This window comes from Melospiza melodia, chromosome Z (genome assembly GCF_035770615.1).
Source record: "Melospiza melodia melodia isolate bMelMel2 chromosome Z, bMelMel2.pri, whole genome shotgun sequence".
In the NCBI taxonomy this organism is placed as follows: domain Eukaryota; kingdom Metazoa; phylum Chordata; class Aves; order Passeriformes; family Passerellidae; genus Melospiza; species Melospiza melodia.
Genome location: NC_086226.1, coordinates 50,896,991 through 50,915,374, shown reverse-complemented (window position 1 = coordinate 50,915,374; position 18,384 = coordinate 50,896,991). Strand labels below are relative to the sequence as shown.

Below are 18,384 nucleotides of genomic sequence, written 5' to 3'. Positions count from 1 at the left end.
GGGCTACATCTTAAGAGGGTCTCAAAGCCATTCTTAATGCGCTTCAGCTAAAAATAGACCTAAATGCATCCCATGTAAAAAATACGTCACTGGTTTGTGAGGATTTGAAAACCTGTCTGCATCACAAAGAGACGCTAATACCATCTTTGCCTCATTAATGCTAATTCTAACTAACAACTCTGAAAAAACTTCAAAATGCAAGAACTGGTAGTTTTTGATAATAATAATTTGTATCCCCTTCCAGTAAGGCTGTAGTGCAATATCTGCAGACATAATGACTTGCAGACCTTTTAACCTTCTTCATGAACTATATAGAGATGCTCCAGTATTTCCCCCCACCAATGCAGAATACATCTGCATTGACACCCACACACAGGTCCCCTGTAATGGATTAGAGAAAGCTATGGCCCTTTCACCCATATTGAACTAACTTCAGATTGTTGATGGGAGCATGCCTTACGCTGAGTCTGGTCTACCACCAATCTAATGCCTTGAAAAAGAACGTTGATTTTTTTAATCCTTTGTAGTTTAACTTCAGCTGGCAAACAGAGCAAAACAGATGACAATACCACATTTGGCAAATAAACATTAAAATAAGAACAGGTGATTCATCACACAAACACAAATCAAGCTGACAAAGAAGAGAAGAAAGAAAAAAAATAAATAAAATTAGGCAATGAGGTAGAACCCAGGCTAACTCAGGCAACGTTTGCCCTTTCGGTTAGGTATCAGAACTACTCAGATGGTTTCCTGTCTTTTCCTGCAAAGCACAGAGGGTTGAAATGGTAAAGGGAGAGTGCCGGGGTGAAATTCTGTGCTATTCCTAGAATCATCTGCTTTTTCTTCTTTTTTTTTTTTTCCCTTCATTTTGTAGAATTCAGCTGTTCTTTGTTGCACAGAAATAAAAGTTCAGTTTTGAAAATATTCATGAACAAAGCTGTAAAAATTGCCTGTAATTTCCTCAATTTTCAGCCATCTGGTTTTCATTGCTTTGATTCTCTCTTCACTACTCCATACATGTTTACCAAAACTTTTCAACACACATTGACCAAATTATTGAGCAGTTATAATTAACAACAGAGTTACAACATTCTCTTTCACCCCTTTGGTAGAGCTTGTTGGCTCACCATGAGGTGCTCATGCTGTTGCTCTTATAAACAAGAGCAATTATATCTGATTAGATGATGACTGCCTCTGTAATTCAGGCTGCGGAGGCTGAGGAAAAGACACATTTTGCATGTGAGTCATTTTGTTGCTGAAAACAGTCAAGCTAATATTGAAACAGGGTTCTTCTAATTGTTTGGGTTTTTTTTTTTTTTTTTTTTTTGGTAGTTTAGAATACTAACATAGCAATTAGCAAAACTGAGTGATCTTCGCTTTTGTATTTTTCACTTAGAGAAGAAACTTCTAGACACTGAACAGCTATTCTGAGTTTAGTTCTGGAAGACTGTGCTCTGTTCAGTTATTGCTATGTAATTTTTCAAGTGGTACAGCTTGATTGACCCAAATTAAGTAATGACTGAATGACTGAATTAAAATTGTCATAATCATAGAAAGAGAGTCATTCCTCTCTTTCCTGTAGGAAGCATGCTGGCTCTCCCAGTTCATCAAAACAAGCTATATCCTTTTCTAGAAATATTAAACTAAGTTAATGACAACAAATTTTACTCTGTAACTATTGAGTTGAAAGTCAGTTATTAGCTCCCATCTTAGCAATCAGCTCTGCAGTGTTTCCCATTTTCTTAATTCAGTTCAAAATGGGAAATTTTGTTACACTGCTTTCCAGGAGAAGTGGGTCTGGACTCTTTTTCTGCTATTGTTCTTGAAGCAATAAGCAAAAAACTCTCAACAAAATCTGAAACCTCAGGAGACTCAATTGGGATTTGAATATGGAGGAAATCTTCCAATTTTTTGTGTGCAGCTCTTCCTGATTCTTAATCTTTCTTCTGTAAGTATTTTTCTGACTCCATACAGCTGTGAGTATCTGAAGACAGATTTCCGTGGTTTAGTTTTTGTCTCTCTTCCATGTACTCAGAATAGTAATGTCCTAAGATATTAAGCCAGAATTCCAAAGAAAATTTCAAAGCATTCTCAGCTGCTGTTCAAGCACCATCATCTCTCAGTATTTTCATAAATGTGAAGTATATTGCCAGTATGTTTTTCCTTTTACCATATTCTGTTCCAAAATTCAAGATTGAAAAGGTTGATGACACCATAGATTAATTTCAAGTATTAAGTGAGTAAGGAAGTTTTCTAATCTATACACATCTATTTTCAGTAAGGAACAAAATGAACAGTAACCCAGTTACTGTGCAGATCCTTTTAGTATCATTCTTCTGAAGTGTCCAAAAGAAAAAAGATGGCTCAAACCCAAAATGAAATTACTCTTCACCTACTACTTCTACAATTTCTTTCTCGAGGGTTTTTCTGACCCTCCAGAAAGGCTGATGAGATTCTGTAGTTCAGTGCTTTTGTCTATCTATAGTAAAACAGCTAAAACAACTATTTACATCGTACAGGACTAGCCCTTTGAGAGGCTACAGAGTAGCCTCCCATGTAACCAAAAATGCCCGTAGCAGAAGCAGCATTAAGCTCTGCAGTTCTAACATTTAAATGTTCTCCCTAAGCAAGATCTTTAACTGTACTAGATTTTAGACATAATCATTAAATTCTAAGCATGCTGGGTTGCTTAGGTTCAAGAAATGTCACTGGAATAATTTCTCTAAATACATAAGGAGAGAATTTTTATTCTCTTGGGCAAGGCTTCTCAGCCTTTTCTTCATGCTGTGGACAATGTTTCCTTGCTACCTAGACATTCATCACAGTCTCAGTTGCCTTTTCAGTGGAATGCCTCCTCTACACACAACTGCATACTCTAGCAGTCACTTATACATCAAGAATATTTTAGGAAAGTGGTTTTTATAGTTTTAGCTTCTGTTAACGCACTTAAGCAGCTGGAAAACAGAGAGAAGAGCCAACACTATGAGACCAGCCAGCTCTCTCTACAAGTCATCAGCAAGAGCTCTGGGAAGTATCAATGGTTCACAGATTTTGGAAACTCCTGTAGAAGAGATCTAAGTTCACAGCCACAGTGTATTATAATTCTTGGACTTGTCAGTGGGTAGAAATGCCTTCATCAGCATACATGAGGACACGATTTTAGCCTAAATTTTCATCAGACTCCTGGATCAAAAATTTTTTAATTAGAATTCTGAAGTATCTTATGATTTAAACAAGGAGAAAATCTTGATTTGAATAAATAGTCATTTACTTGTTCCTTCTTAAAAAAAGTATTAGAGTGGCTGTAAATAATGATTATAAAGCAAAAGATTTTATACACTCTTTCATTAATATACCATTGTACTTAACACAGTGACAATGCTAGGTGTAGCACTTCAGAAACACGAAGGAAGTAAGATAATTATCCCATCACAGCCTGCCTGGGAGACACATCAACTTGCTTTGTTGCCTCTCTTTCCATTAGCCATGCTGCCTGCAGTCTGCAGGCCTGCTTGCTCTGACCAGAGGAACAGTTTTGCAGAAGAGGTGCTGTTCTTCATCCTGGGCCTGCAGACAGGCAATTTCCTCCAGACTGAGGGGGCTTCAGGAGAAGTTGTATATGCAGGGGAGAGAGTAATTTCCCCTGTTCTCAGTTGCAGCCCTAGGGGTGGATTAAAGCTGCTTAGTCTTCCCCCTTTCACCTTTGCTTCACAAGCTGATTCTCACCTACAGAATGATCCTTTTGTACTCCACTGAGGGAAACGCATACCTATGGCTGCTTTAAAGTAGCTCCAATATGGTAGCAAGGTTACCACAGAGCTATGGATAATCATGCAGACTAATTCGAGGAGTATTCACGCAATTACTCACATTACTTTTGTAACAAAAGTCATAAATACTGGCTTACAGGAGTGTGTTTTGCTTTTTCTTAACTACTGAGTACTTATTTTTCATGTCAGAATTGGTAGTTGTTCAATCTTCTACCATGCACTCGTAGCAGCACTGATGCTTCTACCACTGAAGTACCCCAAGAGTTCCACCTATAAAGTAATTTTTTCAAACATTTATATAATATTTCTATATTATTTCCAGCACTAAAGACAATTTAACAAAGTTAGGATTGCAGTATCATCATAAGCAGTACTTGTAATGCTTTGGTAAAGAAATTTCAATCTATTTGTGTCTGCCTGTTACAAATTCAAAATCTTGATTACCAACCAAACTGTTATTTATGTCCTTATAATTATTTCATGCTGGCTGTCTTTGATTTTTAATGTGAACCTTCTCTGCATATCCCAAATCTACTATTATTCATAACAACATACCTCTCTGTAGCATGTTGTCTTATAAATCATACATACACCTATCCATAAATGCTCTAAGGTATATCTACCACCTGGACAGCACTGAGTGTTTTAAATAGTCCAAAGTTATATGCAAATGTATTTAAAATCTGCTGCAGTGTCACAGTGGAGCAAAGGCACCTGCATACAGCTGGGAAAAAAGACAATATGTATACAGTACATCCTATAGACTTGACAGGCCCTATTTAAATAAACCATAAGAATGTCATAAAAGCTATTTTCTGTTGTTGAGGGTGAAGAGGTGAATCTCTGCAGAGAAAGATCTGTGGAAACTGCCTGAGGCCAGGGACAAGCAGGTTCTGCAAAACCTTTTCTGAGAGGAGAGGTTGGAGAAGTCTCTTTAAACTTGACAGAACTCTGGGTAAAGTTAAGCCAATCCATAAACTGTTTACTTGAAGGAACTGCAGAGGCAGTCTGAAGTCTGCCCTTCGGTCTCACTGCTGCTTTGTACTTGCTGGTCAATATGATTGTGGCAGGAAGAGGGTGTAAGCCCCTGCAGTCTAAGAAAGGCATGCTTGAGGCAGTGTGTTCCTCCAGACTGAAAGGCAATAGAGTTTGGGGTTACTTAAAATTCCGCCTACCTTGGGGGGCAGGGGTCCAGGCTACAGGACTTCAGCAGCTGTGGAGGACGACGGCTGCTAACACACAGTGTTTCATCTGCAATCTCCCTAGTTTGTTTGTTCAGACAGGTCACCACAGCCTCCTGGACACCTGCACACAACAAACAATGGTCACAAGCAGCTCTCTGTACCTGCAGGGGCAGCCAAGGCCAGGGTGGGCCAGCAGGACCAGCAGGGCTGCAGCACGTGGGGACTCCCAGCCTCGCGCTGGCAGCTCTGGGGCTGCAGCCCCAGCTGCACACTCGTCACTGCTTACAGGCTAGCTGAGAGGTTTCTCAGTGTTGCAGGGAATAGTCCATGGATTCATTCACTGCTCACCTCCCTGGACAGAAAATAGTCCAGTGCTCTTATTTTTTCCCTTTTTGCATAAAGTGCAATGAGGCACTTTATTTCTCAGGCCAAGCAGGCTAAGGTGTGAAGATGGCCATGACTTTCACATGCTGTATTTTAACCAACAGTATGACTTGCAAAAGCAAAGTAAAACGTGGTCAGACAATTCAGCTCTTCTCAGTTTACTCTTCTGCATCCATGGGCCTGCACCCAAACTAGAGATGCGAACCCACAGAGTATATCTGAGAGTTGGGAAAGAACAGGTTAGAGAGACCTAGGAAAGAACAGCAGCTGTTGGGACTTAGAGAAACTGGAAGATTTGGTTATTATAGTTTTAGTCAGAAAATCCTTGTTACAGCCAAAATCCTTATGTAGTATATGGCATACCAGTTACTCTCACTTTTCCTATGACTAGGGGCATCACAGGCTTTTTGGATCACAAGGTTAGGAAGCCAGAACATCAGGGATTGCAACATTACATGCCACATGGAAGAGGATAAATGAGAAAATATCTATTTCCTCATGGATAAAAGGGGTCTGAGAGGGTCTGAGGATAATAATTGGCCCGAACTTCCTGAGAATCTGATCAGGTTCACATACAATGAAAGTATGGTTTTTACATTCATTCCTGAGACCTGAGTTAGGAAAAGACTGAGCTCCCACCAATTGCATTAGTTTCAAAAACACCACTTTTTCAAAACATCTCACAAATATTTAAAGATGCTAATGTGAAGGAAAAAAAACCCAAACCAAGACAAAGTGTTGTAAGACCTTAGAGACCTCCAAAAACACGCCAGAGAGTTAACAATATAATCTGGTATTTCTAATTCCAGAGCATGTCATTAGGCAAAAAATTATTTTCTTTCCTTCAAGAGGACCAAAGTGCTATATAGCTGATCACAGCTGATCTGTATTCCTGACATTATTCACAAATTCATTCTCCTTAATCTCAGTATAGGCTGAGGCCCCCAGAAAAGAGGCTTGTTAACCATTTTTTGGCTGCTATGTGTGTCAGCCTATTAAGATCATGGCTATGGCACCAGATTGTGCAGTGCGTCTCCCGTATCCCAGAAACCAATAAAAAAAGAAAGAAATTTGACAGTTTTGGACATGGAGATCAACATCAAAATTGCCAAAGTCAGTCATCAAAGCCAGTGCTGTTGTGGTTCCCTTCTCTACAAGGTGGCCCTATATTTTCAATTTTGTTACTCAAGTCATCTCTCCAAAGACTTATAAAAAATGTAAAAAGGGTAGCCTAGTAAAAAGACAGAACTAATGGTACTGATTTATATTTAGGAAAAGAAACTTACAAAACTTATATATATGAACAAGACATTCACTACCCTGTCATGTTCATTATTTTTCTAGATCAATCATTTTTCTGTTGAGCATGCAATCATATTGTGTGCAGCAAGCACAGGCATATGGATTCTCCAGAATGGAATGCTCCTGGCTGAAGAACAGAGGCGCTTCTCTACCTGATGGGAAATGGCACTGTGTTCAAACTACTGGTCTCTATCTTGCATGGAACATCTGTGCAGGCCTGATATCAAGAACAATTTGATGAAGCCAAGAAAGAAGGGCTGCTGATCCAGAGGCATGGAAACCACTAAAGTGTTTATCCAGACCCTGTGGAAAGAAACTATAGATTCCTGCCTCATGCTGGCTGACGTGTTTCTGTTTGCTAGGTAGACAGCTCACTCCCCTTCTGTATGTCCTTCTCAGATAAAGTTTTGTAAACTGAGTGTACTTCCACAGCTTCAGTTTTTTTTTTTCTCTGAAGGGTGTCACCAGTGAGCTCTTGAACAATTATTATCAATTTAATACTTTTCCATTGCCTGTTTTTTCAATGTTGAATACTGAAAAGTGATGACTATGAGGTCTTGAATTCAACCTTTTCTCAATTTCTCAAGCTGATGGTTATCAAATTCATATAGCTAAGCTCTGATGCTGCTGTTCTTCAGTTTTCGGTATCCAACCAGCCTTAAACCTTACAGTAAGTTCATTCCTCATGCTTATTTCTTTCATCTAAGTAATCTCTGATTGCAATTCCAATAATTCTTGTCCAAACTACAGGTATTCTAGTCTATTAAAATTTCTTTTTATCTTTGACAGGTCCAGTAATCTTGTCTGACAGCATAGATAACAAAGAAAAGTGTTCCTGTCTGAATATGACTGCTAGAATGTTTACTGACACTTTTTGGCTTTAATAGCTTGTGCCAGAAAACAAAAAACCCAACCCAAACCAAACAAAAAACCCCTGAAACAAACAAAAAACTCCCCAAACAAAACAAAAACCAACCAAACAAGCAAACAAAGCAACAAAAAGGAAAGAGAGATAAAAAAATCTGGGTAACTCTGGCAGTAAAAAATGTTATCAGAATTACTTTCTTCAGTTTCCTCTTGAATCCCACACTAGTGTGTCTCAGCATAATGACAATAACTGTCCATCTATTTTTGATATGTCAATGTGGCAAATGGTTATAAGCTTTAAATCAGGATGGCTCATTGAACATTTAGAAAATATAAAAACTTTTGATCATAAGTCAGAAGTTCCACAGCACACAGTTAATTTATAAAAAAGTATATGAATTTCAGGGAGTTCATTTGCCAAGTAATTGAATTCAAAACATTATTTACTGCACAATATGATTAGAACGAAAGCTGTCTGCTTTAAATTGCTTTTCTTGGGAAAAAAAAAAAAAAGAAATCAGTTCTCAATAGGAAATCACAGTATAAAAATGTGGAATGGTGGGGTGTGAATCTAGGCAGCCTAAGTTCACTTTCAAAACATCATCAAATGAGAATTCTATGTTTATATCTACCAGGACAGAATAATTGTTACATGATATTTGATGACAGCTCTGGGAAATGAAGCCACCAGCAGTAGACTACATGACTAACTCATTCCTTCTGGTTGCTGCTTCTGGGAGGTGAATGGTTACTTCTTCATCTATCCAGTTTCTTCTCCCAGGACTCTAAACCCAATAAAATTAGTTTGACCAGTCTTGCACCTACAGCTACAAAAATATCTGACTGAGCATCTGCTAATCTGCTAAGTTTGGAGTTGATGTCAGACAAAAATAAATCTTAGCTAAAACTTTTTGCTGACAATTGAGGGATTAGCTTTATAAAGAAAAATGTCTCCTACAAATCAGCCTCTGTTAGTTACATTTGAAAAATACAAGCATGAGCTCTATATTCTAAGAAATTACTTCAAGAGGATACTTCTAGGAACTAGGAACTGTTCAGGTTTTGGTAGTGACAGTAAGTGTGATGAATTTTTACTGCATGCCAGTAACACCAACACATGACATGTACTCTTGTAACATCAGTGTTTCTCACCACTTAGCATACACTAGTGTCTCTTTTTTTTTTTTTTTTTTTTTTTTGGTAGGAATTGTTTTCTACTCATTGAGGTTTTCAAGACTATAACCAATTACCTGTGAATCTGTACCTACTATTAACCCATAAAATGCTGAGTTTTTTTCAGTTCTACAGTATTTCTTTTGAATTTTTCTACAGTAATCCTTTCTTAAATCACCTGAAAGCTGTAAAGTAAAAAGACAAGAGCTGGAAAACTCTAGGTTTAATTAAAAAGACACTGGACTGGACATATTTCTCAGAACTAGTTAGATAAAATGATGGGGAAAAAAAAGTATCAGAAATGTGTGTTAACAGTCTATGGTATGTGCAACCTGAGAACTTGATTAACTTTGAGAAACTACAATTGCCAAGCGTGCTTGTTGCAGACAACCATATAATTAGTGCCATTTTGACGTAAGTTTTCTTTTGCACTGGGATAGGAGCTGATGCCCCTTATTGAGAGGAGATAGGGAATGGCTGAGCACTTAAAATATCCATTATTTTTTTCATCTGCAATGGGAGGACAATTTACTTCCATATGTTTTTGCTTGCATAGAGCAAACCAAGAGATAAGAACTAAAAATTATCTGTGATTGTTAGCATGTACCATCAGACCCCTTTAACATTTAGCTTTTTTTTTGGTGATTGCCTTTGGGTGATCAGTTGATAAAGGAAACAGAAATATGTGATAAACTGAGCACTCTCAGTGAGAATCTGAGCACAGATCTGGAAGTGCTGGGCTAAAATATGTTGTGCACATGGGATTTTATGCATTCCTTATCTTGCCTTTTCAAACATGTTTGGACTCAACAATCTCAAAGTTTTATTTCCTTCCTAAATGATTCCATGATTCTAACTAGCCATAGCGAAGCAGTATGTCCATGGGTACTAAGTGCCAAGCACACACTTGAAGAAGGAAAACAAATCCAGCACAGAAACATTTTGCACTTACCTCCTCCACAGGACTCTGAGCACTCTGTAAAGCCTTCATACTCCCAGTCATAGAGCTCATCGAGCTCCTGCAGGCTGCCAGACAAAAGCTGAGTCTCCTCTGGTGTGTATTCCGCTGCCTCCCCGCTGCAGGGACCAGTGTAACATGCTCTGTGGGACACGGGTTTGGGACCTTCACACTCATCCATGGGCAGATCAGCCACAGACTGAGAGAAAGAGAGGAGCACTTGGCATTTCACAAGCCGCATCTGGCTGCCTACGCCACAGGTGACACTACAGGTGGACCAAGCCTCAGGAATAAACCTGTGGGAGGAAGAGAGCAAGGCAAGTTATGTCCACAAACTGCCAGGGAAGCAAAAGCAGGATAGCCCTATCTAGGTAAAATTTTATGTAATGAAAAACAAGTACTTCATCCCATCATAAATTTATTAATAACTACACACAGGACATTCTATTGACAGCTCAGTGGCAGGTCTCTTCATGTCCAAGAAGTAAGACAAGCCCTTGTAAAATCCACCTTGATCCTAAAACATCTCAGTGCAAGGCATCTAGCAATCTCCCAATGTGCCCTATGTACATGATGGTCCCACTGGCTACCTTTTTCAAGCATTCAAACCACATAATCTTTGCCTTAGTTGTTAATTTTTTTTTCACTAGTAAGTATTGAGCAGGCTGCTGTTATCTGGTAGTTGCAGAACTACATGGAAAATAATTTCAATTGTTTTTCTTGTGTCACAGGAACTGTTTCAAGTCTTAATTTGAAGCTAGCAAAAAGTGAAGAGAATTCATAATATCTTAAGCTTTTTGTTGTTGTTGTTTGTTTTATTTTTCTTTTAAAATTTATATAAATGCAATTTAAAAAAATCTAAATAATTTTTTTCCCCACAGGACATTTACCTTTCTCTCATTAAAAAAAAATCGCAACAGTGTTTAGATTCTATTGTGGGTTTGTTTATCTGTTGCACTTGTCTTACTGATCAGTAACCCTTATATGATCCAAATTTTTCCTCCTGGAAGTCCATGAATATTTTATAAAAAGCATTTTGCAGCTGTCATTACAGTAAAACAGACTGAATTCCTCAAAAATTGAACAATTTCTCAGTTTCTCTGTGTCGTCATTGCTTTTTCAATGTCAGTGCTATAAACTGGACTAGCATTTTACTCAAAGTTATCAAGCCTAAGATTCACATCCCATATATATACCATATCACTACTACTCTGTTGCAGTAATGTAACACACCTTTTTTTGCTGAGCTCATGTTGAACTAAGCTGACATCTAAATCTATGCAGAAACAATAGTTTCAGGGCACTCGGTAAATAACCTGCAATACCTGTGCTTTGATACCTGATGTCAGTGGCACTGGAGCACTGATGCAAAGTTATGAAAACAGGGTAATTTAGATGGCTTTATCTGACTGCCTTGCCTTCTCCACTGGCCACTCCCCAAAACGTTCTGCCACAGGCAAGTTCTAAGGCAAGGGTTGTAGATATACTTCAAGGACTAGAACAAATGAATGAATGGCTGGATCTGGCACCGATCCTCGCTGAACCTCACAAGAACAATCCCTGTTGATAACACCCCCTCATTAACAATAAGTGTTTGGAATCTGTCTGCTTCTGCAAACTCAGCTTTTGGGATGTGTTTTTCATGGAAACCTGGCTGTCACTGACAGTATTCATCTTCCTTTGGTCTTTATTTTGACAGGCCACACCAGAGTTGGACAGCTTTGACCAGGGCTAAAGGCAATATACCTGTCTGTTTCTGCTATGGTCTGGGGCTCTAGCAAACTCATTTCTTACCTTGGAAGGGGAACCACAGGAATCCCATTAACAGTTTTGATAGGAAGAAAAGGGATATTTAGTTTTGGGATCAACATATTTGAAAATATTTTTACACTCTTCTCCCTTTCATCCCCTGCCTTTCTCTCGCTGACAAAAGGACTTTCCCTTCATGCTGAAGTTAAAAAAATCCAAAACATAAAAGGGAAGCCAGAGTTTTCCTAGGATGTATATATCAGGATCCCTGACCGGAAGATCACAGTCTTTTGGAGCAGGGAGTGTGCATCTCTTTACCCACTTTTTGTGGGTCTTTATAAAATCTTGTTATAAACCTGACATCTGCTACTAGAACTATACATGGAAAGTAGTAGAAAGGGAAGAAATGAATTGCAAATATTATTGTAATATCTGAAAGTATTTCTAATGCTGCTACAAAGACTGAGATAATTCTTTTAGGAGCAAAGCTTTTGGGAAACTCATGATGCAAACTGGTTCCATTTTCCTACTCATAAGACACTTTAACTTAAAATATCAGTCTTGTTTCCAAGATGATATCTTTAATTTTGAGAGGATTTTACACTTCAGCAACACAGGCAAGCCACTATAACTGCAGCTGCTGAAATTCTATTTTGATGCAGAAAATCTCCTTTCAGAGATTAAGCAGTTAAGCATCAGCCACTGTCACTTAGGCATTTTGACTAGTTGAAATGTACACCTTCTTAACCTGGTAAACTGAGAGGTAGAAACACTAACCAGATTATGGGGGAAAAAAACAGTCCACGTCTTCATCAGAAGCTGTCTTTCTTATAGTTTTGAACACTGTAAATTGTTCTGTAACTTTGTTTTGTTGAAGAACTCCTGTACTCCAAACCAAAAGGGAGGATATTCTTGAAGGTATTAAAATTACTAATTTAGAAAAATAGAGATACTTAAAATACTTGGAATATTTACACATGACATGTATCATACATACAAACGTGGGAAAAAAGGGAGAGGACACAAAAGAAAAGTGAGAACATTACTAAAGAAGACTGGATCCTTTTTAAAATGACGCTTGATCTATAAATGCCAGCTATTATATTATTTCACCCAAGTCAGCAGGATTTTGATTTTTTTAAAGCTATCTAGGCTCAATTTCTACATTTTAAGTTCTCACATCGGAAATGTGATTTAATTCTAATATAACTGTTAGCTGGTAAAGAGAGTATTAGCTGAATCAAAAGAGTTAAAAGCAGAAAAAAGAGGGGAAACTCATTAAACCCTGCAAAGAAATCTCCATATAGTAATGGTCATTACAAATGGAACATTTATGTAAAGTGAATGTATAACATAAATCTACAGTGTTTCTGAATTTTCCACCATCCTAACACCAGAAAATTATAAAGGCTTTCAAAGATCTTTGTGTTGTCATTAATGACAAATGTTGCCAAATGGTGAATGTAAACCACAAAAAGTATATGAATAAGAAGGAGACAGTTCATGGATTTGAAGCTATTTGTCCTGCATATAGCTCATCTTCCACTGCTCAGCATTAGGCATTTCTGTATGCTAACCTCTGAGTTATCTAGAAAATGGAAGTAGTGGAATAGATATACTGACAAGTACTTTCTAGAGAATGGGAAATGACTGAGGTGTTTAATTTGTCATTCCATATTGTTTAATTAAATTCCACTGAAATAATTGTCCCTCTAACAACAACCCTAATAAACAAGCCAAAGCAATAACTCATTCCTTCAGCTAAGGACTGATTTATACTCCCCTCCATACAGAAACATATACGTAACTGGAGGAAGTCAGAAGAGAATTCAGAAGACAACGTCAATGCTCAGCAGTGGGAGACCTTTCAGAGCAGGTCACAGTGGGTTCAGGGTGAGACCCATGGAGAGTTCTGCTGAGTTTTTCAGAGATTTTCAAAATTCTTGATGCATGTAGCAACAGCCTCTTCTGTCTAGGACATGGTTTCCCACAATGTGTTATGAAGAAAAACAAGTGTATACACACTGGTGTGCTTTGAGCTATGGAGAAAAATAGCTAATTTTCTTCACTGTTACATAATAACATATTGCCCTTAATTTTGATTGCTTAATGGTTTTTCTGTTTGCTTTTCCCCCTTTTGCTTTGCTTGTTTGTTTGTTTGTTTGTTTTAAAACACCATTAGTTAAATCCATGGCTTAGGTAAAGTCTGAGGTTTTGAGACATGCACATACCAGTGGGACTGAGTATTCTAAGGCAGAGACACCCATCTATTAAGGTCTCTAAACTCAGATACTACTGGTGAAATTAAAAGTTCTGTGGCTTGCTTGAAAATTCTTGGGAATTTTCTGTGATGAATCCAGAACTGAGCACAGACTTCCAGACTCCTTGTGTTGAGCCGAAATGCAATTCCTTCCTCTTCCTTCAGGAAACACCACCTTTTCATGGGTTTTAAGGCCTGGGTAACACCACAGGATATTCACATAACAGCACTGGACAGCTGCTAGTGTCACTATTCAGAGACATGAAACAGTGGTCATTACCACTTATCAATAAAATATCAGGCTCCAGTTTTCAGAGTATTAAAACTGGAGGCAGCCTGCACAGGTCCAATTCCAATCAGAGTGATTCCACTCAGTCCCTCTACAGTTTCTTTTAAGTTGCTTGAATATGACTTTTCCTTCAGGTTTGTTTCTTTATTTGATGCTGTTGGTGCTTTTCATTCACTGCTGCCTTTTTCCACAGGGAACAACTGTTTCTGTCCTGTATTGCTGTTACACATAAATCTTCAGTAGTTGTGACTGTGCATAGTGGGTCCTTGAATGAGTAGATAGCAATCCTTAGCTAATATGTGCATTGACGACCTTCCCTTTGACCAACCACATATATCAGATATTAATATGAAGACTATTCCTTTTCACTATGTGAATCTAAAGTGGACAAGCAATGGCTCAGTAGATAAAGTGATATATGCCCTCACTATCTTTTTTTCTTTGGCAATCCAACAATCAGAACATGCTCAATTTTTACAGTACAGCAGTAATGGAAAGTTTTAAAATTACTTACTGTGAAGTAAAACCTGTGAACCAGGTATAAAGAACATGATGGAAATTGTTCAATAAGGAAAATCAAACTGAAATAGCTTATGTGTCTTTAGAAGCATAAATATCTACTGAAAAGTAAGAAAGAGACATTGGGTGCCTCTGCCACATTGGTCTCTCTGTCCATATCCAATTCCCTGAGGGCTCTGTCGCCCCTGCTAATGCATGTCAGGAATTTCCCTTTGTTTTTTACTGAGCTGGCCCCATCACTATGATGGTGCCATCTGGCATACAGATATTATTGTTTGCCCACTCCCCCATCAATCTGCCATTCTTGCCCCTGCCTTTTTTTATGGCTAGCAGGGCTGTTTATAGCAGTATGTTAAAATCTGGACATGGTGTTAACATACAAAAGCATTTTTCAAAAGTTAGAAATCTTATAAGAAACCCTCCACTACTCATAAACCTAATCTCACTATACATAGAAAACCCCATACTTTTTAAATCACAACTGTTGTTCTTTCTGGCTGTCACACTGTGCTGGTGTAATGAATTCTAGATGAAGAGGTCAGACAGAAAGATACAGTGGCTCCTTCCTCAGATAACATTTCTAATACCTGGTGAATGGTTACTTCAGGGATGGACAGCAATAGGAGAACAACATGCACCTCAACAAAGGACAGCAAGTCCTTCTCACCTTAAACATTTGTGCTGACAAAGATTACAATACTTTGTTACCAACACAGAATGTTTCACAGTAGTTCTGTCAGCAATTAATTTTTAATTGATCCCATTTAGGTGAGCAGTAGGTCAGACAACCCAAACATACCTGCTCCCTCTAGACTTGAAGAGGCTGAATTGGTTGTGATTAATTCTTTGAGCAGCAGAACTAATAAAGAAATATTTAAGATGCATTTACATTTGAAGACTGAGTACCCAAGTGGATACTTTGCTATCTTTTAAGGATTGAGCTCCTTTAAAACCTTTCCTTAAACTGGGGAGTTCTACTCAGTCTTTTATTTTAGTGACACATGTGGAAAACTTCTACTGAATTTCCTGAAGAATATCAACCAAGTTTGACAGAGGAGTAAAATTCTCTGTGATAATTTTATACCTCTTTCAAAATCAGTTAATAGCAATAAATTCAGACATTACTGAGAGGAGAGGAAGGCAACTGACAGATAGACATATACAGACAAAATTAAACTGTAGGACTTGTTTGCATTAGAAATTCCTGAAGATATAAATTATGGAAGGCATTATACGCAGACGGAATAAAATTGCGGCATCTGGTGCTCTGGCAGCACATGCCAGAGAATGATCACAAATTACAGGTGGAAGGATAGTATGTGAGAAATATTGTCGCATTATAAATCATAGCATGCAATTTCATAAAATTTAAAAAAATAATATTCAATAGAAAGTTACAAAAATCAGAATACACCAGTACAGAGATTCACAAATGTGAGAACTCAATTCATAGAAGAAATATGCTGATTCTCAATATAAACTTTGAGAAAGACAACAGAATTGCTTATAGCTGACCTTTGTTTTCTTTGCCTGAAGAAGGATAAAGGGGAAAGGGTCACAATGGTCAGGGAAGAGTGATCTACTGCTTACAAAGAATGGCCCTGTCTGTAGAGGAGAATGGGGGCAGTCGGGGACTTGGTGGCATAAGAAAGCTTGGAAAGAGCCTCAGATGAAGCGAGGGAGAAGAATGAATCCTTGCTGGTGTCTGTCCAAGTGGGGCAATGAAATTGATAATTGCTGCTCCAACACAGAGTGAATAGGAAAGTCATTTAATCAGCCATAATATGATCATTCATCAGCCAAAATACGTGGGTGGTAGCCTGACATCTGTAAGGGTGGTGGGCCATGGAATATTACATTGTGTCTCTGCCCAGCTGCAGAAGCACTAGCCAAAAGATGCATTATCAGGGAATACACCTCACACTTGGTGTGTTTGAAATCCCTACACAGCTGAACGAAAGCTGGCCTGAAAGCTGATTGTTCCTTGTATTTTGGTGTGTTATAAATGTTTTGTCTCCATTTTTATATTGCTGCACACAGCTTTTTAATTTAATAATGAGGACCTAAAATGAGTAACTGTTTAAAGTCAGACATTAATGAAAAACAATGTTAATAGTGCGGCACCAAAACCAATTTTAAGTGGAAGTTCAATGCTCAAGATTCCTGAAAGAGATTAGATGTTTTAGAATATGCAGATGGATGTTACGGTTTACAAATGGGGATTGCATGGATGGTTCTTCCAGCACACATTTTCTAAGTTTTTATTTGGTTTTCCTGTCTCATGCCTTATCACCAAAAATCATTCTAAAGGAAAATCAAGGCATCTCTGAGCTTTGGGAAATTTTGTGTGAAGACCCTGACTTCGTGCCCTTTATTCTTCCCGTTAGTCAACAGATATAAAAATCTGTGCTTGAACTTATATTAACTGGGTTTCTCATCAGCCTAAAATAAAGATTAGAAATACTCCTAGAGGTCTGCCTTGCAGGGAGAAAACATATGTAAGAAATGTCACTTCATGGCAGACTGAATCTAATCTGGACTGTGGCCCACTGTCCAGAATAGGAATACTAGTATTATTAATCCCACTGGCACGACTGGAGCCTTGCAGTAAATGCAGCAGTCTTTGCAGAAAACGGCCTCCAATGCAGCACAGCAGTGACATGAAGTATGGAGGTGTCATAACTGCACTGAAAACAATTTGAAATTCTTAAATCCCTTTCCCTTTAGATCTCTCAAGGAGTATTTCAGCATCACAGTAATACAGCTGTAAGGTTTTCCACAATATTTTATTAAAATACACAACATGACAAACAACAGGTTATGCCTATTCTCTACATATCCATTTTTGTTATTTCTAAAAGCTACATATATCCATATATGTATATGCACATACACAAACATATATATACCTATACTCCTTTTCTACAGTGCAATCAACCTTGTTCACAAAACTGATCTAAAAATTTCTTAATGTAACAAATTACTCTGAATATGACCAGAGTAATTTGATAGCAGCATATCAGTATTGTTCCTATTTTATGTATATTCCCAAGGTTTATTTACAGATTGATAAATGCACATTTAACTAAGTAATTTAGTATAGCCATGAGAAAAATCACAAGAAAATGCACTTTACAAATAAAAGATTAGTATATCCACAAATATCAAATTTTATAGGCTTTGACTCTAAATTAATCAACCTATAAAGTCTATGGAACTCTGGAAGCAGTTAAAGATCTCATTATACCATATGTGATAGCTGTGACAAATATATATAAAGACATACAAATGCATTTGTCTGTGTAAAAAATATCTGTGTATGTGTGTGTAGAAATGCTTCTCTATACATATATTTGTCTATATGTATGCGTATATATACATATGGCAGGTGTTTTTTTTTTATTTTGGAGGACTTATTACATATGTCTCCAGCTTGCTGGCAATGCCCCAGTTTCTAATTACTTCAATTAAGACTAATTATGCCAAAATTGCAATTATATTGCATAAAAATGCTTTGCATTTTTACATTTTATTAATCTAATACATAGTTGCAGTTGTAATAAAAAATGCCATGTGCTCAGACACAAGGAACTGGATATTGATGGATCCTGTGTATGGAATTTGCAATTATAGCATGGATTTATCACAGTTTCAGACAAAAACATCTAAGTTTTTGTACTTAAAACATAACAATACTTATAATTACCCAGTCTCATTGCTCTAGTCTTACATAGTATGCATCACAGGATTCAAGTTTATTTTCTTGTAAAATTTATACTTTTTTTGCTGTTACTATGCTTTTCCTTGGGGAAAAAGGCAAGAGGGAATCATCACTGGTTGCTTCATTTTGCCTCTTGCTTCACAGGAGTATTAATAAAATAAACAAAACTGCCAAGCTGTGAAGATGTAGTGGTAATAGAGAGCATATA

At 37.7% G+C, this 18,384-nt stretch overlaps 1 protein-coding gene across 1 annotated transcript in view; it reads right to left on the bottom strand.

Annotated features, from left to right (window-relative positions):
* The window catches only part of ADAMTSL1 (ADAMTS like 1), a 311,100-nt gene that overhangs the window by 70,462 nt on the left and 222,254 nt on the right, over window positions 1–18,384 (bottom strand). The window contains exons 15-16 of the mRNA XM_063181380.1: window positions 9,633–9,934; window positions 4,946–5,075 (exon numbers count right to left, since the gene is read on the bottom strand). Of these exons, the coding sequence (XP_063037450.1) occupies window positions 4,946–5,075; window positions 9,633–9,934 (432 nt within the window). The remainder of the gene's footprint in view (window positions 1–4,945; window positions 5,076–9,632; window positions 9,935–18,384) is intronic.